Source organism: Diabrotica virgifera, chromosome 2, assembly GCF_917563875.1.
Source record: "Diabrotica virgifera virgifera chromosome 2, PGI_DIABVI_V3a".
Taxonomy (NCBI): Eukaryota; Metazoa; Arthropoda; class Insecta; order Coleoptera; family Chrysomelidae; genus Diabrotica; species Diabrotica virgifera.
The window spans coordinates 209,360,907-209,379,072 of NC_065444.1; the positions used below are offsets into that span (position 1 = coordinate 209,360,907).

The 18,166-nt window shown below is 36.4% G+C and overlaps 1 protein-coding gene across 2 annotated transcripts in view; it reads right to left on the reverse strand.

Annotated features, from left to right (window-relative positions):
* LOC114331559 (nose resistant to fluoxetine protein 6-like) overlaps positions 1–18,166 on the reverse strand; it is a 231,977-nt gene that overhangs the window by 197,877 nt on the left and 15,934 nt on the right. For both annotated transcript variants that reach the window (XM_050643060.1, XM_050643059.1), the window contains exons 3-4: positions 17,261–17,487; positions 2,323–2,417 (exon numbers count right to left, since the gene is read on the reverse strand). In XM_050643060.1, coding sequence (XP_050499017.1) covers positions 2,323–2,417; positions 17,261–17,487 — 322 coding nt within the window. The remainder of the gene's footprint in view (positions 1–2,322; positions 2,418–17,260; positions 17,488–18,166) is intronic.

The window sequence follows — 18,166 nt, forward strand, 5'->3', positions numbered from 1 at the left end:
ACCTTAAACTTATTCCTGATCAGACAGGATTATAAGTCGACTTCCGCCATTGGTTCGTTATCGAACCATTATTTTCAAACACGAGATTTGATGACTCAGAAATTTTTTTTTTTTGTATTTTCATAACAATTGATGTACTAATAGGTTAAAAAAATAATGTTTTAATTTATTTGACCACAAAAGTGTTATGCCAATAAAATTACTACAGTAAAAATAAAGTTGTGTCGAAGGATTGAAAATGTCGGACATTTAGAAAATATTTTTGTGATGAAAACATGAGTTTGAAAAATAAAAAAAATTACATTTAGTTACACTTATATCTTCTGGTTGCTTAAAAAATACAAAGATTAAAAAAAAAGAATGTGTGTGTACTTTGTACGCACGTAAGAAGTTATACTTCTACTACATATTATGTGATTTTTAAGAAAATACCAAAAATTTAAAAAAATAAAAGAATAAAACGCACACAAACACATTGAAAAATGCCACAAAGAAAAAATGATTTCTGAACGATAATAATTGTTGGCAAAAATTTTAAATACGCATTTTCTGAAAAAAAAATTATATAACAAATATACTTACAATCATAAAATGCATAAAAAAAATAAAAAAAATAAAAACTTGCATCGGGAATCGAACCCGTGAATTTCGGGGCGCTTTGATTCGTAATCGAAACCTAGACTCACTCGTCCAATTCCACATTATTTGTCATGTGGAAAAATAGGGTAACTGAACGTTTTACTGTTTGACAGTTGTTAATTAAATTATGTAGTTTAAATTTTGTGGAAGAAAATATTAAAATATAACAAAACAGTAAGAAAACAATATATTAGATAAAGATTGGTAGAACTTTTGTTTGTAATCAAATTAAGTATGTAAATCAAAGCATTACATACCTACTAGATAAATAAATCTACGCCAAAAAATCATAATTTAAAAATAAAAATCGGACCTAATTTGGGATTTCTCTCTAAAATCCCCATTCTTGAGAAAATAAATGTACAGTAGAGCGTCAATTATCCGAACGTCGATCAACCGAACGACCGCTTATTCGAACTATCGACTCCCGCGCCCCGCACTCGAATACCGAGCAAGCGTTAGTAATTGACGCTTAAAATATCTTCAATTTTCTTCAATATTGTATCCAAAAATAATTATGTTGTTGCAAAGACTGCACTTTTTTGTTTAGTTGCTAGTTGTCATTATCAAGGTATAAATAAATATGTAGGTATATAAATATGGCTTTTATTCACTTGTGGATAAATATTTATGACTATAAATATGTATCAATATATTGTAGTTCGATTATCCGAACAAATCGGTTTTCCGAACACCTATGTCCCCCAATTAGTTCGGATAATCGACGCTCTACTGTTTTTCAAGCTAATCCAAATGTATAATTACAATATGATTATAATAGGTTTGTTCGTAGAACGATCAGCAACCGTTGCCAACCATCAGACGCATGCGCGTTCGTAGTTTACGAACTCAAACTGTTAACTGCGCAGCGCCAACTGTTAACTGCGCATGCGTCTGATGGTTGGCAACGGTTGCTGATCGTTTGGATCGTACTACGAACAAACCTAATAAAAACTACTTACCAAATTAGAATGAGTTGTCCTTGTCCAAAATAGTCCAAAAATATAGGTATATAAAAACTATTTAAAAAGGCAGTATAACCATTAACTAACTTTTGTTTGTTGTTTCTTTTCACACAAATTTTAAAACGCAACAACCATAAATAATCTAACTACAGCTGTGCCACATCCGTCCTATTGAATAATTTTTGACATGTCATTTGAACATCCAATCAGAACAAAGTTATAATGCGCATTTAACATATAAAAATTCACCCTCATATCGCCGATAAAGAAGTATAACTTCAAAAATTAACGAATTGTCAAAAAAACATCTACAAAAAAATGGTGCGTTTTCGCACCGTTCGCACCGTTGGCGCTAAATGGGTTAAGTACTTTTTTCTATCTCCTCTAATTTTCGGTGTATTTACCCTGCAAAGCATACCAATTTGGGATACCCTGTACATATAGTAGATTCCCCGTTTTGTTAATTTGTCGCTAAATGCTGTTGATGAAAATACATACATCTTGTATTATTATTTTTTGAACTGTTATTTTAATTCTAATAATTAATTTTTGAGTGTTTTAGGGTTCCGTATTAATTATTAGAATTTGTTGATCTATTTTTTAGGTAATCTAGTTCTTCTTCTTTATTCATTGAGATATAAATAAAGGTAAATGTAATGTAAAGTATGTTGTAAGTCTGATAAATTGAATTAAATAATAATATGTAATACTCACTCACTTTTAAGCAGTTTTTTATCTTTCGACTGAGATAATTTGCTGTAATCGTAGATAGTAGCTGCTACTACCATGGTACATAGCAAAATAACAAGGAAACTGAAAAAAATATAAACATGCTTTAGTTATTTCATAATTAAAAGGGAAAAATACTTGAAATAAAATAAAATGTCAACATTTTTATTAAATGTGATACAATTATTTATAGATAATTTAAAACCTCTAAACTCATTAGGGATGGGAAAAACCTACCGGTTTTAACCTAAAACCGGTTTTTTTACTTCGCAATAACCGGTTTTACCGGTTGTTTTTTGGTCCCGGTTATAACCGGTTTTTTCTTTTTAAAGTAAAAACCGGTTATAACCGATTTTTTCTTTTTAAAGTAAAAACCGGTTATTAGGTTTTTACGGTGATTAGGATTAGGTTAGGTATTATTTTGGATCCCAATCATAATTATTATTCTCAAGTAATTATTTCAATCAAAACCATAATTCAAATTTTATTTTTATAAATACAGAAGCAAACTGAAAGTGCAAACTCACATCAGCCGGAAACAATTAAGTTTTATTAAAATATTTCGTTGAAAAGGTATTTGCAATCATAATATTTACATAAGAAGTGATTGGGTTGAAGTAGAAGCAAACATCATATATTTTTCACACTTGACTCTTGACATTGAAAGTGGGTGAATGACTTTTTCTAATTACCAAAAATAATGTTCTGACTATGAATATCGAATTACCGATTACGAATACGAATCTCCAAGGATTTCCCTACGTTTTCAAAACGATACACCCTTACAGGAAGTATTAAATGTGTTAAAATGTACATATTATACAAATATACAAACGTGTTAAAAGAAATACATGATAATTTTTTTTGATGGCAGTAAAAGTAAAAGATAAATTGCATTATCCAATTTATTTTTAAGTAAAATATTTATGTTGATATTATTTATTTTTAAATCCCATTTGAAAGAGTCTGGGAAATTTTTTATAAGTTGAAATGGTTGGGTTAAATTGTATATTATTGCAATATGTGTTATAATAATTTTACGCTATATTATATTTAATAATAATCAATAAATATATAATAATAAAATAATAAATATATATAATATTTAATAGAATAAAATGGATTTATTAAAAATTGCGTTTTATTTATATTGATATTGATGTTCTTTCGGTAGTACTAATTTTGATCATATTGATATCGAGTATCGAGTGGAGTGGAGTATCGCAAACTAAAGTGCATTGTAAATGTAACATTGTAACCTATTGGATTAAAAAAACCGAAAACCGGTTTTTGTAAAACTGGTTTTTTTGGCCGGTTATAACTGCCAGGTTAAACCGTAAGCAAAAAAACCGGTATAACCGAAAACCGGTGTTTTGTCAAAAACCGCCATCCCTAAAACTCATAAACGATTAGTTGACACACACTTCTATATCATTCGAAAATCATTCTCGATTCGGACGTCGAAGAGTAAGGTCACTGCTTGCACACCCCACTCTTACCGACGAACAGCGAGAAGCCTGAGAGCACCAAGTGCTGAAGTAGCGGCGCACAGCTAGCCCTAAGCGATTAATTTGGACTCACTGTGAAAAACCAACGACGCTTGGCCGTGTAAACCAAAAAGGTAGACGGATTGCTGGGTTACAGAGGAATACTCTGGCCCTGGGCTCGAGTGGCAACGCTCGCCCCGAACTCTACCTAGTGTTCACATACGGCTCCAAAAACAAGTGCGAGTAAGGGGGACAAACTAATCACGAGAAAGGCTTTCAGCGAGAGACCCACCAGCGGCAGGGTAAACTGCACCCATCAGGTAAATATAGCCATTGTCTAACGCCGGAAAAGCACGGAGGGGTGGACAAGCCACCTTCATCCCTGGGGTTTACCCCCCAGAACACCTTGAGGCTGAGGTGCCCTCCGATCGCCAGACTAGCATCCTCCCAATTGTCATGCCTTCATCAGTAAGGTCCGTCAGCTCCACCCGGTCGCTTCGTCCTCGGACGTCGACCTCGACAAACGTTGCCACCACTGTTACCACCACTACAGCCAACCAATATGCCTCCTTGCAACAGGAAGGCACGGTACCTCCACACAGCGGCTACAACCGGCTCCAGGCGGAACTGGACCTCGCGACCCTTAGCGCGGAGATGCAAATCGTCCGCGATAAGTATCTCGAGGCCTACGGCCGCATCGAGCAGGAAGACGCCAATAACCCTTTTTTGCGGCGATATGCTCGCGACTTTCCGCCTTTAACGCGACCAGCACAGGCTGGTCCTCAGCGTCAGAGCACTCACGTTAAGCAGGGTGCTATACCAAAAATTCCCACTCAAACGTCTAAGCAAGTATCTCAATCATCTCAACAACAACCCACGCCACAACAAGCACCCATCAGCGCCAACAATCCGCAACAATCTAACGACTTCGTCTTCCAAAGAAGACAACTAAAACAAATTTCATATGCCAATTCCGCAGCAAATCCTCGCCCAAAAAATCAGTCTAAAAACCAAAACGTTATCAATGCCATTAATGATCCGACTCTGTCCGAGTACCTTATCAAAGATCTTCCAAAAGATTTATGCAATAAACGCACCTTCTTTCGGCAAATAAATGCCACCTCTCTTCTAGCCAATAAGATTCACTCATGCAAAGTTCTCTCTCACGGCATCGCACACCTGCGACTTTTTAATTCAATAAATGCAGAGGAAATAGAGAAAGCAATCCGAAAAGCAACTGGCCAAACTATGGTTACGGTTCACAGCCGTACCAAAAACCCCAACACTTCCTCTAGAGAGCCCACTTATCTCCTCTGCATCACCGGTATCGATGTGGATTATTCTGAGGAGGAGGTCACCGCATTGCTCACCGAACAAGAATTCCCAGTTGAAAAACTGTGGAGAGTCAAGTCCTACAAACTATGCAAGGACTCTAAGGTGATCAAGGTGGTGACTAAATCCTTAGAAAAATTCACAACAGCATTGAGCCGAGGCATAACTCTAGACGGAGAAATCTACAATGCCGAGCTTCCACACGGCTCCGATCCAACTATCCCTACCCCAAAATATTGCAGCAAATGTTGCATCAACGGACACTCTATTGACGAATGCCCTCAAAAAGCATTCGTCTGCCCCCACTGCGGCGGCAATCATAAATCCAGCGCCTGCACAAAACAGCAGGATCTCAAATGCCCGAATTGCAGCGGCGACCACCCTGCATATTCCAATAAGTGTCCACAAAAACACACTATCCCCTCCGCCCCACACGAAATACAGCCACTATCGACTATACGACCACTCGACAGTGGTCCACGGGTACGGAAGCAATGTCACGGTGACATTCCGCTCCAACCACTAAACACCCTCCCTTTATGGATTTCACCCTAGGCACAGTCAACTGTCAGGGTCTCTCCAAAAAGAGACCCCTCATCAAGAATATCCTGTCGAAGCACAACATCCAGATCCTCGCACTCACAGATACTCTGTCGAAAAGCGATCCACACTTCGCAGGATATTCGATCATCCATCGAAGCCGCTGTCAGGTTTCACGCGGGAATGGTATTCTCGTTAAACACGGAATACCGCACACCACACACACATTCCCACAAAATTTTCGTCCACCTGATGTGGACTTCCTGGCAATTGACGTGCATATCCCCAATAACGAAACCCTCACGATAGTCTCTTACTACAAACACCCGGATCAACCACTCAACAGGCATTTGCTAGAGTATTTTTCAAGGCTCGGCAAGGCCGTCTTGATGGGCGATCTGAATTGTAGACACACACAGTTTGGTGATCACCGTCAAAACCCAGAAGGCATCCGCCTCACGGATTTTCTACTAGACCTTCCTATCTCTCGAATCACCAACACTGAATACACGTTTCTGAACGCTGCTGGGGCCTCTATTGTCGACCACATCCTAGTTACTAGTAACATTCTGGATCGGTTCGAGGATAGATGCCACATCGGTGACTCAATAACGTCAGACCACGTACCACTTCTTGTCAACACAGACATACTAACTCCAAAACAACCCAACCCTCCAAGAACTATAAGAGACTATCGTCACGCTAACTGGACTGAATTCCAAAATTTCATCACTCAAAATCTCCCTATGTTAGGCGAACTTGATACTAACGATAGTATCGACACTAGTGCAACCGAAATTGAGAACCTCATCACCGAGGCGATCACGCACGCTATTCCACTTAAACAAATAACCTATACATCACCGGCACTTCCACAATACATCATTGCCAAAATCCAACAAAAAAGACGTCTTCTACGTCAATACAAGGCCAACAGAAATCCACTAATCAAAACAGAATACAACCGGATCTGCGCCAGGATAAAGAGAGAGATATCTGACCTAACGGCTCGCCGGTGGGAAGATACTACCTCAAAACTGGACTACAGAGATGGTGGTAAATTCTGGCACAAATTCAAAGTCCTAACAAAACAAAAACTATTTCAACCATCTCATCTGTTGGTCAACAATCACATAGTCAATTCCCCAGAAGGGAAAGCCGAAGCATTCAGAAATTCGCTTCAAAACAATTTTCAAACACCAGATAACCCGAACTTTGATCGCTTATTCAAACTCCACACAGAATACATAGTAAATGTTACTCTCAACTACCACGTTCCAGTCTATGATCCAATCATGGACCCCCTCACAAACAGGGAAACGGAGAGCTTTTGCCAAATTGGCAAAAACAGCGCTCCCGGACCTGATGACATCAACCGAAGGTGTCTCAAAAAACTTCCTGAGAGTATCATCCCTCTTCTAACTAAAATATTCAATGCATGTCTCAAAAATAGCCACTTTCCTACTCCTTGGAAAGTGGCCAATACCATCATGCTTTTGAAAATAGGCAAACCCCCAACCGACGTGGAATCCTACAGACCAATATCTTTAATCAACACTCTGGGTAAGGTTCTTGAGCTAATCCTAAAAGAGAGGCTCAATGACTTTCTCCAAAACCACAACATCATACCAAAATTCCAATACGGATTCCAGTCTGGTAAATCTACTAAACATGCATTAATAGATTTCACAACTAAAGTTACCCAAACCATCAACGATGGTTCATTCGCCATAGCCACATTTCTGGATGTGCAGAAGGCTTTCGATCAGGTCTGGTACGACGGACTTGTTCGGAAACTTCTGGACATCGGGCTCCCATTACAATTTACCAAAATTGTAGACTCATACCTCCACAACCGAACTGTCAGAGTGAAAATAAGCGATCAAAAGTCCACCCCTTTCACTCCACAAGCTGGAGTTCCCCAGGGTTCAGTCCTAGCACCGCTGTTGTACATCATCTACAACAGCGATATCACCAATCAAAATATCCCAGGCACTCGGCTGTTTCTGTACGCAGACGACACGGCTCTGCTCACAACAACCTCTCGATACAACCCAAGACTCATCCATAGAAGAGCCCAGGCTCTGTTGGACGGGGTCGGAGAATGGTGTTGTAAGTGGAGAGTCACGCTGAACGCGAACAAAACAACAACAATTGTGTTTCGCGCCCCTTCTGTGTCACATAGAATCATAATTAATGAAAACGACCAATATCCATTGAGACTGTTGGGAGAACGGCTTGTTGTTAGCCCGACTGCGACCTATTTGGGAGTACTGTTCACCAGGACTCTTAACTGGGACGCAGATCTAAAGGCAACTTTAGATAGGGTAAGGAACAGGGCCAGACTTCTCAACCCTCTCTCTGGACGAATTGGCAAGACACATAAGAAGACTCGCATTCACACTTACAAGACCTTTATTCGACCAGTAATAGACTACAAGTCATGTCTCTACACTCTTTGCTCAAGAGCAAAACAAGAGAGGTTGTTGCGGGCGGAACGTAGAATCTTGCGTGTATGCAACTACGAGCACTGGAGATATCCCTCAAACGAAATCCATAACATTTCAAACATCCCCAAAATCACCGAGAGAATAAACTCTCTGAACAGGAACTTCACAATCAAAGTAATCAACGATCCCCCCTCCGACACACAAGAAACTCTCAAATGTTCCTGTTCATCTTCCGGCCACGTACTCTACCGAAAGCCCAAACACAAAAAGATTCATTTACCGTCCGCTCTATTGCAAACATGCATTGACGAACTCCCGGTAGAGTACGAAAACATCCTCGAGGCTACCCCGCTAGCCTTCCGTACCCACCTTTAACATCTCCTCTTCCCTACCCCGAACAGGGAGAAGTTGGTTTTTTGCGGTTTCCCAACTTCATTGCACAATTATACCTGTTCGTCCCAAGAAAATAGCCGCAACTATTTTCTCCACTCGAACGCACACTGTCCACGCCGCGCTCAAAGCCACCTCCTGACCGCCGACGAGGGACGCAGGTTCGCCTGTCGTTTTACAATGGTTTCTAGGGAGACTGGTCGAGAGCAAAGCACGGACAGTACACGTAAATGTCTATGGAACCAACAACAATCCATCAAACTTTCTTCTCTGTTGACTTCTTAGCCTTCTGGACACCACCGTCCGGCATAACCCAGGATCCAAAAACACCAGGACACGGCGCTTGCCCCAGTGTGTTTTTCGGACTGTTTGCTCTTGCTGCCAACACTATACATTCACTACAAACCCTGAAGAGGACAAAATCCTGAACGGGGACAATCATTGATCGCATTTCCACATAGCATTATATCTATACACGCAAATCAAACAATGATAGTAGTAGTCTATATCAGCGATTCTCAAACTGTGGTACATGTACCACTGGTGGTACATATCATTATTTGAGGTGGTACACAAAACTCAAAAACAGCCTAAGTCAGCACCACTATTATAGTTAATTAGATCACCTAGCTAGATAGGTATTTCAGTTTGGTGGTACCAAAAATAATAAAAAAGTTTTTGGTGGTACATGACTCAAAAAGATTGAGAACCGCTGGTCTATATCATTTATTAGGTATTTTCAACAATTGTCATGAAACTTCAAGAAATTCAATTTTCTTCCACCTAGATTTTGGGTATTTTCAGGTGCAATACCAATCGATTTTATTATTATAATATATGTTATAAGTATCTTGAAGATATGAAAATTTGTACGAAGAAAGAAGACCAAGAGAAAAAGCTAATGGTTCAAAGATTACCAAACTATTGTTTATAGCTTCGTCACTCCTCGCAATTTTATTTTCTTTTTTAACACCGTTTTCTGAATTTAATTTAACCTAGTATTTACTGCAATATTATATTTGTAAAGACTGAAATAGTTTTGTACACACTTATGACAACAGGTAAATAGGGAGAAGTGCCACTATGAAGAGAGATGGATCCCATGCTATTTCTTATGCCGTTTTTTTATTTTATGGAAGAAAACCTTGTCTGACTGTTGAAAAAATGCTCAACTATGTTTTTATTTTAGAGGTCAGGAAAGTTAAAACATCTATTACAAGCACAAATGACTTTCACACGAAAAATTACATTACATATTTACATTACATAAATAAAAATTACATTACATAATTACATTACATATAAATGTAAATTATGTAATAGTAAGAGGTGTTTTAACTTTTCTGACCTCTAAAATAAAAATATAGTTGAGCATTTTTTCAACAGTCAGACAAGGTTTTCTTCCATAAAATAAAAAAACTGCATAAGAAATAGAAGCATTTTATATCATATTATATGGGATCCATTTCTCTTCATAGTGGTATTTTGAACCTTTTGACGTAAGTTAAACTTTCAATTCTAAAATCAAATATTCATTAGAGACCTTTTCATTGGAGCATAGCTCTGAAGATGGCTTTGTAAGCCGAAAGCGCTCAGCTAGGAATTATTTATTTTACACACTTCAAAAATACACTTCTCCCTATTTACCTGTAATATTATATTTGTTTATAAGCCAAAAAATGGTTTATAATTTTAAAACATTCCGGAGGATGCCCAAATAGTCCGATTTTAAGTATATAAAGTACGTTAGATAAATGTGGAATGCCTTTTTTATGTTAAAAAAATGGAAATCTTCTATATGATCTAGTTTTTGTTGTGCAAAATTTTAACAAATTTCAATGAAAAAAAAATAGATTGCAAAATTATTATGCGACACCTATTTAATCAATTGTTTCGTATAGTGTTTTATTTTATTATAACGATTTTGTATGCGAATTATGAACGTCCTAAGAGCAAACAAAGTGGTTGAAAAATGAATTTAAGAAAAGGCTTGTTTCTCAATTTTTTGTATTTGTTGCTATTGTGCAGCAAGGGTAATACATAAAAACATTTTTAACCAGTCTTATCTCATAGAAAATACAATTATTTTTATTTTATTTTCATGCGACCTTGCTCCAAAATTAACCGTTTTAAGGTTATAATCTAAGTCTATAGTCTAAGTAAGGAAAGTAGAAAAAAAAACAATATTTTAGTGCATATTTTTAAATATTTTCATTTTTTTTTATTAATGTTGCGACCTATCTCAGAGGGAGAATAAATCAATTATTATTACTGAAGTTGTCACATAACTTTTTCTTCACAAATCTCTCACAGCCGCATCAAAACAGATGCCACTGGCGGATTATTAATCCTGATGCACACTACAAGTCTACTCTAATGGCTCGGACACATGCCAGCTCTTAGGCCTGGCGCAAATTGAACCTAAGCGAGACACAACCTGCGCAGGCGGGACGGGTGACCCGTGCATTTATTTTTCTAGCGTGCCGCATATTGAACACAACCCAACCCAATCGTTGGCTATCGACGTGGCGAATAGAGACCGGAAAATCAGTGCGGATATGTAACGGTTACTTTTGATAACGGTTCTCAGTGGTACTGAGTACAAATACTGATGTATCTGATCCTTGTACTGAATTGAGTAGGCAACTTAAAATCGGTATTTCCGTACTTGTAACTAGTAACGTTTTAAAAATATGTTACACGTCACTAGTAGTCGTAGCGGTATGACTTTCGAAAACATCGAATTTGACCATAAGCGGGTGCATAAAAAGATATCTTACACTGAGTATTTTAATTCTGCACATAATACCTACATATTTAAAATAATCTCTCCCCTACTACTCGGTCATAACTCATATTCCTCAATTTACTGCTCAGATCACAATCATTTACAATTACTGCAGGACCGCATACATTTACAATTACTTCAGGTCATAATTTATAATCCCTCCGCTACTGATCGGTCATAAAAAATAACACTATCTGCATATTTCGTTTTTAATTTTTAAGCATAAACAAAAATGTAATATGTAATAAACAAAAATATAATATGTCGACAAGTTGAATTTGAGGGTAATACGATATTTTTATCGATCACGGTTTTAAGTAACATGAATCATTTTTCACCTAATATTTCTAATAATGTGTTTTTGTAAAGGCATAACTTTGATTATTAATTTCGTATTGCCGATTATTTAGTCTACCAAAAGTTATCAGAATTTAATGACAAAGACAACGCAGTTTTCACTCGGGGTGTTGACTATGCTAATATTTTTATTTATCATAATAAATCCGTATTCATTTCAGATACGTCCATCTCCCAATCAAAAACAAGTAAAAATAAACATCTGGCGGTGAGTCACGCGTCCCACGGCCCAAGAAAACTATACGCCGATGACAAACGTTCCCAAGCGAGACCTGCGAACGCATGCACTGATAGTAGGATGCGCAAAACTGTCTACGCAGTTCGCCAGTGCAGGTTGTGTCTCGCTTAGGATCAATTTGAGCCGGGCCTTAACGCCGCGTTTTATCTGTTTTCCTTAGTATAACTGAACAGATTTAACTGAAACCCTCAAGGTCACTTGCACCGCATCAACGAACGTCTGTCGTGTCTTCTCTTCGCGGTTGCAGATAAATGGGTTTTAATGTAACTTGAAAGGCATCGTTATGGTCAAATAAAACTGGTAAAAAGCGGCAATAACCGCTGACATCTGTCCGAGGCCCTAGCTCGAGAAAAAGATTTCTCTCGGTACTGTGACAAATCAAGATATCTAATTTTTTTTAGTTATAGGCCTATATAAAGAAAACCTGTTCGTTTTCTGCAGAGATTTCGTGTCTTTATTAATTATTAACAATTGAGCGTAAAAATTGTATTTTTTCAAACGGTTTCCTACCATTAAAAAGCTTAATATTGAAGTAAAATTAAAAAAATTTATCTTTTAAAAAATAAAAAGATTTAAAATGGCGATTGCTAAAAGCTGTTAAATTAATTTGTTGCTTACAAAACTGCAAAATAAAGCAAAATCGTTAATTGTTTATAACTGTTGTAAAGATCAACCTAGATATTTGCTATTCCTTCCAAAATTGTAAGTAACGCAAGATAAACGAACTCATGTCGAATTCTAAGTAGTTAAATTTTTGACAATGTGTTGTGATATTCCTCTGTTTCTGCGGATCACCATAATCTATGTGACGTACATACATAATAATATATCTGTTCTTACAACACTGTACTTACACCACCTTGGTAGATTCTTTTAAATGTCAGAATATTATTTATTAACTAAGATAAATAATTCTATATCTTATACTGTTAATAACGTCTTTTCAACATTTTCAGTTTTATTACACCGTAAAATATAATGAGCTTTTTTCTTTCTTTATAGAAGGTGAAGTGTTAATATATTATGACAAATCCATATTACGAAACACTTTTACTTGATTTTACGTTTAAAAATGTGACAGAAAAGAAGTATCTATAAAATTTATGATAGTATTTATGATAACAAGGCTAAAGAAATTATTCATTATAATATTACTTGTCACTCGGTCTAGCCCTAAAGGATTCACAAAAATGAAAAATAAGTAAGAGAGAAAGGCGCATCACGCCACCTCCAAGAAAGCGACATCAGCGCAGAAAGACCTCTCGGATTTTCCATTTCCAGGGCATCCAAGATTTTACAAGGATACAAGGTCAGTCAGAACAACGGAGTTAGCCGAAGTTTTTTTTTTATTGGAATACTCTGTAGATACAATCACTTTAAATGTATTTGTTAAGAATGTGAAAAGTTTGTATAAGGTTTTATAGGCCTAAAGTTAACAATGTTTGAAATATTTACACTTTTATTGAGAAAAAAATATTTAAAGGGCTGTGGATTAGGTTTCCAATGTACGAAAATATTAATAACATGTCATAGTTTTTCTGATGTAGTTTTGTTTTTAAATAATAATTTTTGACATCTACATTACAATATATAGTATAGTGTGATTTTTTGAATAGAACACCCCGTGTATTAGTATTGTGTATTGTAGAAAATATTACAATCTTTCTTTTGGTATGAGCTTTACATACTTTCATGTTAGGTGCACCAAATAGGAACACAATAGATAGATATCTTAATATTTAAAATGTTTAATTTAGAACAAAATAGCCATCTGAAAGTTTTTTTTAATTATTAATGGAGCTTTAAAAATGTACATTTACTGAAAAAATCCCTTACGCATTTTTACTTCGCATTTAAGTATTTTGAAGCAATATATCGGCTGGTGAGAACAATAGTAGCGAAACTTCAAAATGAACATTTAGAGATAATCTTATTTGAAGTTTTGATGAAACTGCTAAATAGTATAACTTACTAATAGGTAATCATTTTGCAAATTTTTTCTAATAATATGCTTTCTAAGTATTTAAACCAATTAGTGGAAGTAATTTTATTTGAAGAAAAGATAAATATTGTATTTATTTTAGATTTTTTTGCGTTACATCATTATTGCATTATCGAGGATGTTTAATTGGATGTTTCGCCACTACTACTACGCTACAACAGTTTGGTTTTTGCATCAAATAACACATTTTATTGTACAAACTTATAACTTATTCACAAAATGAAACTAAAGTAAAATAGAAGTACATAGAAAAATAACAAAATAAGATCTTAAGTAATAATTACTAACATTATCTCTGTTAACAAGAAAATGATAAACATGATAAAAAATGAAAAGTAAGCAGAAGAACTATGAATAGTAAAATAAAATTCATTATTCCACTTATGTTTCATATTTCAAGGTACTGAAGAACTGATTGTGGGCGGAAGGAATTGATTTAATTTGTAAGAGATTTTGCACGTCATCGAACTTATTTTTAGAAATGGATATTGGTTCTCGATAGAGTGGAACCAAAGGATACTGATCCAAAGTGCATAGTCGCTTTCTTGATTTTCTATTTCTAAGTAAGACCACTTGAAACTGAGTTTCTGTGTGAGAAGTTGTTTAAAAAAAACCACACAAACAAAAAAGACCACACAGACAAAAGTGCACATTCGCCACTATTACACAGTGCACAGTGCCGGTTTATCCACTGGGCGCTTGGGGCGGGCGCCCAGGGGCCCGGGCCCCGGAGGTGCCCTTTCTTTTTAATTATAAAAAAAATAAAGTCGCTAAATAATTTACATATTCTGGGAAAAAAAATCTCATACGCAGATACGCCAATTGCAAACGCCTTTGTTCTATTGTTACATCTTTTCACGCCTATACACAGTGCCGTAGCATAGCCCCACAGGGGCCCCGTGTCAGTGTTTGTGGCGGGGCCCTTTTCCAAAAACTACAGAAAGTTGTCAGATTTCGCCATGTCATTGATTAAAAATTACCCAGGTAGTGGGTAAAAATTGTGTAGGTTATTAATCAATGGCCATGTCTCGATTTGTATCCAAAATAATCGTACAAATTGGAGTTTTTTTAGTTTCTAATAATTCATTTTGGATTGTGGAGCTTAAATAATAATTTATCTCACTTTTTGGCTTTAAAATAAGTTCTTTTAAAATAGGAACAAAATAAGTCTTTTTAAAATAGAAAAGACAGGTTTACATGTATCCAGTAACTGGCGCCAGTCGCACTGGAACGACAGTGCTAGCATGGTAGTGGCATCATGTAAACGCTTTTTTGCTCCAGTCCAGCGCTGTCTCGAATAGAAAGCTGGTCTATTTTTCATGCCAGTGGCCCTCGTCCGCGTCCCCTTTAACCTCGTGCCAGTGGTTGTAGACACGTATAAAGTAACGTTTACACGTATCCAGTAACTGGCGCCAGTCTCACTGGAATGCGAGTGCTTGACCAAGACAGCGCTGGATAGGTTCGTTTACACGTATCCAGTAACTGGCGCCAATCTCACTGGCACTCTTATTAAAAATCCTAATACTGCCACTGAAACCACAGGTACGACAGCGCCAGCGACTGGAACGCTGTGTTTACACGTGTCTACAACCACTGGCACGGGGTTAAACGGGACGCGGACGAGGGCCACTGGCATGAAAAATAGACCAGCTTTCTATTCGAGACAGCGCTGGCAGACAGCGCTGGACTGGAGCAAAAAAGCGTTTACATGATGTCACTACCATGCCAGCACTGTCGTTCCAGTGCGACTGGCGTCAGTTACTGGATACATGTAAACCTGCCTTTAACACAGCGTTCCAGTTGCTGGCGCTGTCGTACCTGTAGTTTCAGTGGCAGTATTAGGATTTTTAATAAGAGTGCCAGTGAGATTGGCGCCAGTTACCGGATACGTGTAAACGAACCTATCCAGCGCTGTCTTAGTCAAGCACTCGCATTCCAGTGAGACTGGCGCCAGTTACTGGATATGTGTAAACGATACTTTAAACGAAAGACAAAAATAGATATGCATAAATCTAGTTTATAGATAAAGAATAGATTATTCTCGAAAATGCCAATACCCAAACAATAGGTACATACTCTTTCATACATTCAAAAGTAAAGCGATTACAAAAATTGCAATTTGGCATTATACAGTGCATGGCCTCTAAGGCTAGCACTCCACTTGCGATTTGTAGTCGCAGCAACAAAAAAATCGCTGTCGCAGAAAATCTAGAGTCTAGAAAATTAGTCGCTGTTTTCAGAATCGCGAATTGAATGCTGCAAGGATGTAACATCAGCTTTTAGATGTTTTTTTAATCTAGAGATAAAGAAGAAGTCAAAACGCCAATTAATACTTTTATGCGAGAAACATAAAAACGATGTTGATGAAACCAAAGAGAACTTGCATAATGAAATTACACATTTTGTAACGTTATGCCAAAATTTGAATAAACATCATAGAATTTATGAAAAATTTGATTATTCCAGGATGTAAAAGCAACTTTATTTTAACTTTACTGTAAATTTATTTGACGATACCAATTTCTAATGAGTCAGGCGAGCGATCTTTTTCGGCTTTAAAAAGAATAAAAACATATTTAAGGTCCAATTTGGGTCAACAAAAACTAGACGCATCATCACTATTGTATACAGAGAATGAAGAAATAGAGAAACTGAATTGTGATAAAATTATATGGCAGTTGGCGAATGCCAAGTTACGAAAAAAAGTGATATAATTTTTGTCGTTATGTATTTTTTAGAATATGTTTTTTTGTTTGTCATGTGTTGTTTTGTGAAACTTTGTTTTTTATTTATGTTTTAAATGTATTTTTTGGATTATTTTTTACATTTGCTATTCTTCTTGCTTGTTTAAAAAATATATTTTATGGATTTTACAAGAAAACTTTAGAGTTAATGTATGTGTTTTCTTGTTAAAAAACTGACAACGAATAGCAATGAAGGGGGCCCCTAAACCTCCAGCGCCCAGGGCCCGAAGTTAGGTTAAACCGGCACTGACAGTGCACTACTATTTTTAATGATAATAATTCAATGTTCAAATACGTGGAAGCACGGCGGAATTGGAGATTCGCCTGTGTTGATATAAAGTTTCGTTACGTTCCCAAAGAAGACGATTGCAGAACTAGCATGTCGTCGTTAATGCATCAAAATATTTGACAAATTCACAATACAATAAAGACATGTAGGCGCCCTCTAGTAATAAGGAAATTAAATAATTGTTCGCTGATATTGCACATAAAAGAGGGCATATTTAAAAGTCGGTTGATGGACTTAACTCAAAAACGTTGATTTTCAGATTTCGCCACTATTGTTCTCACTAGGCCATATGTAGTTTTTAATTACTTACCAGAAACAAATATCTGCTACATCAAAATACTGGCTTTCTGCTTTAGTATGACATAAGACTTCCATAAATTTTGCGTTATAAGTTACGTTTTGATGTTGAAATTTATTATCCACATTAAGCAAATATTCATTAAGATTTTCTTCTAGATCTCTGGTAGAACAAGACGATGGTACGCACCAACCCACCTTTATAACGTTTCGGCTTTGTTGAGATTGATCGTCATATTTCTAAAATATAATTCATTCAAAATTTAGAAAGCATAAATAATAATAGGCTGAATCGCGCGTACCAAAAAAAGTTTATTAATACCAAGCTGAAAATTTGTTAATAGCTTAACGGTGCCATGTTTAGTCGGACAAACTTTGATGTACGTGAACACTGGAATAGGGGAAGTTTTAATTGTGGAACAGGTTACAGGTTTCGAACCTCAGACTACGAAAACGGCTCATGTATTTTGTCGGACAGAACTTAGAATTGATTTGTTACCCTTTCATTAAACTCTCATGCAAAAATCAGGCTGCTATTTATCATCATCATAATTCCTGTCATTTGAAATTTTCTGCGTGTCGGACTTATTAAAATGTCCAACATATTTTTCGGACGAACATTTTTTTATATATGTATTCTTAAAAACTTAAACTTAAAAACAACCTGCTAGTTTTCACAATCATAAACTTGTCAAGATGACAAGTTCCATAATTAAAATCACGTCCCACAATTAAAATTTCCCCTGTTACAGTGTTCCCATACATCAAAGTTTGTCCGACTAGACACCGTTAAGGTATTAACAAATTTTCAGCTTGCTATTGATAAACTTTCTTTTGGTATGCGGGATCCAGGCCTAATATGTTTTATATTTAAAATTATCATAAATATGTTAGTATGCACAATAACAAATTATTTCAG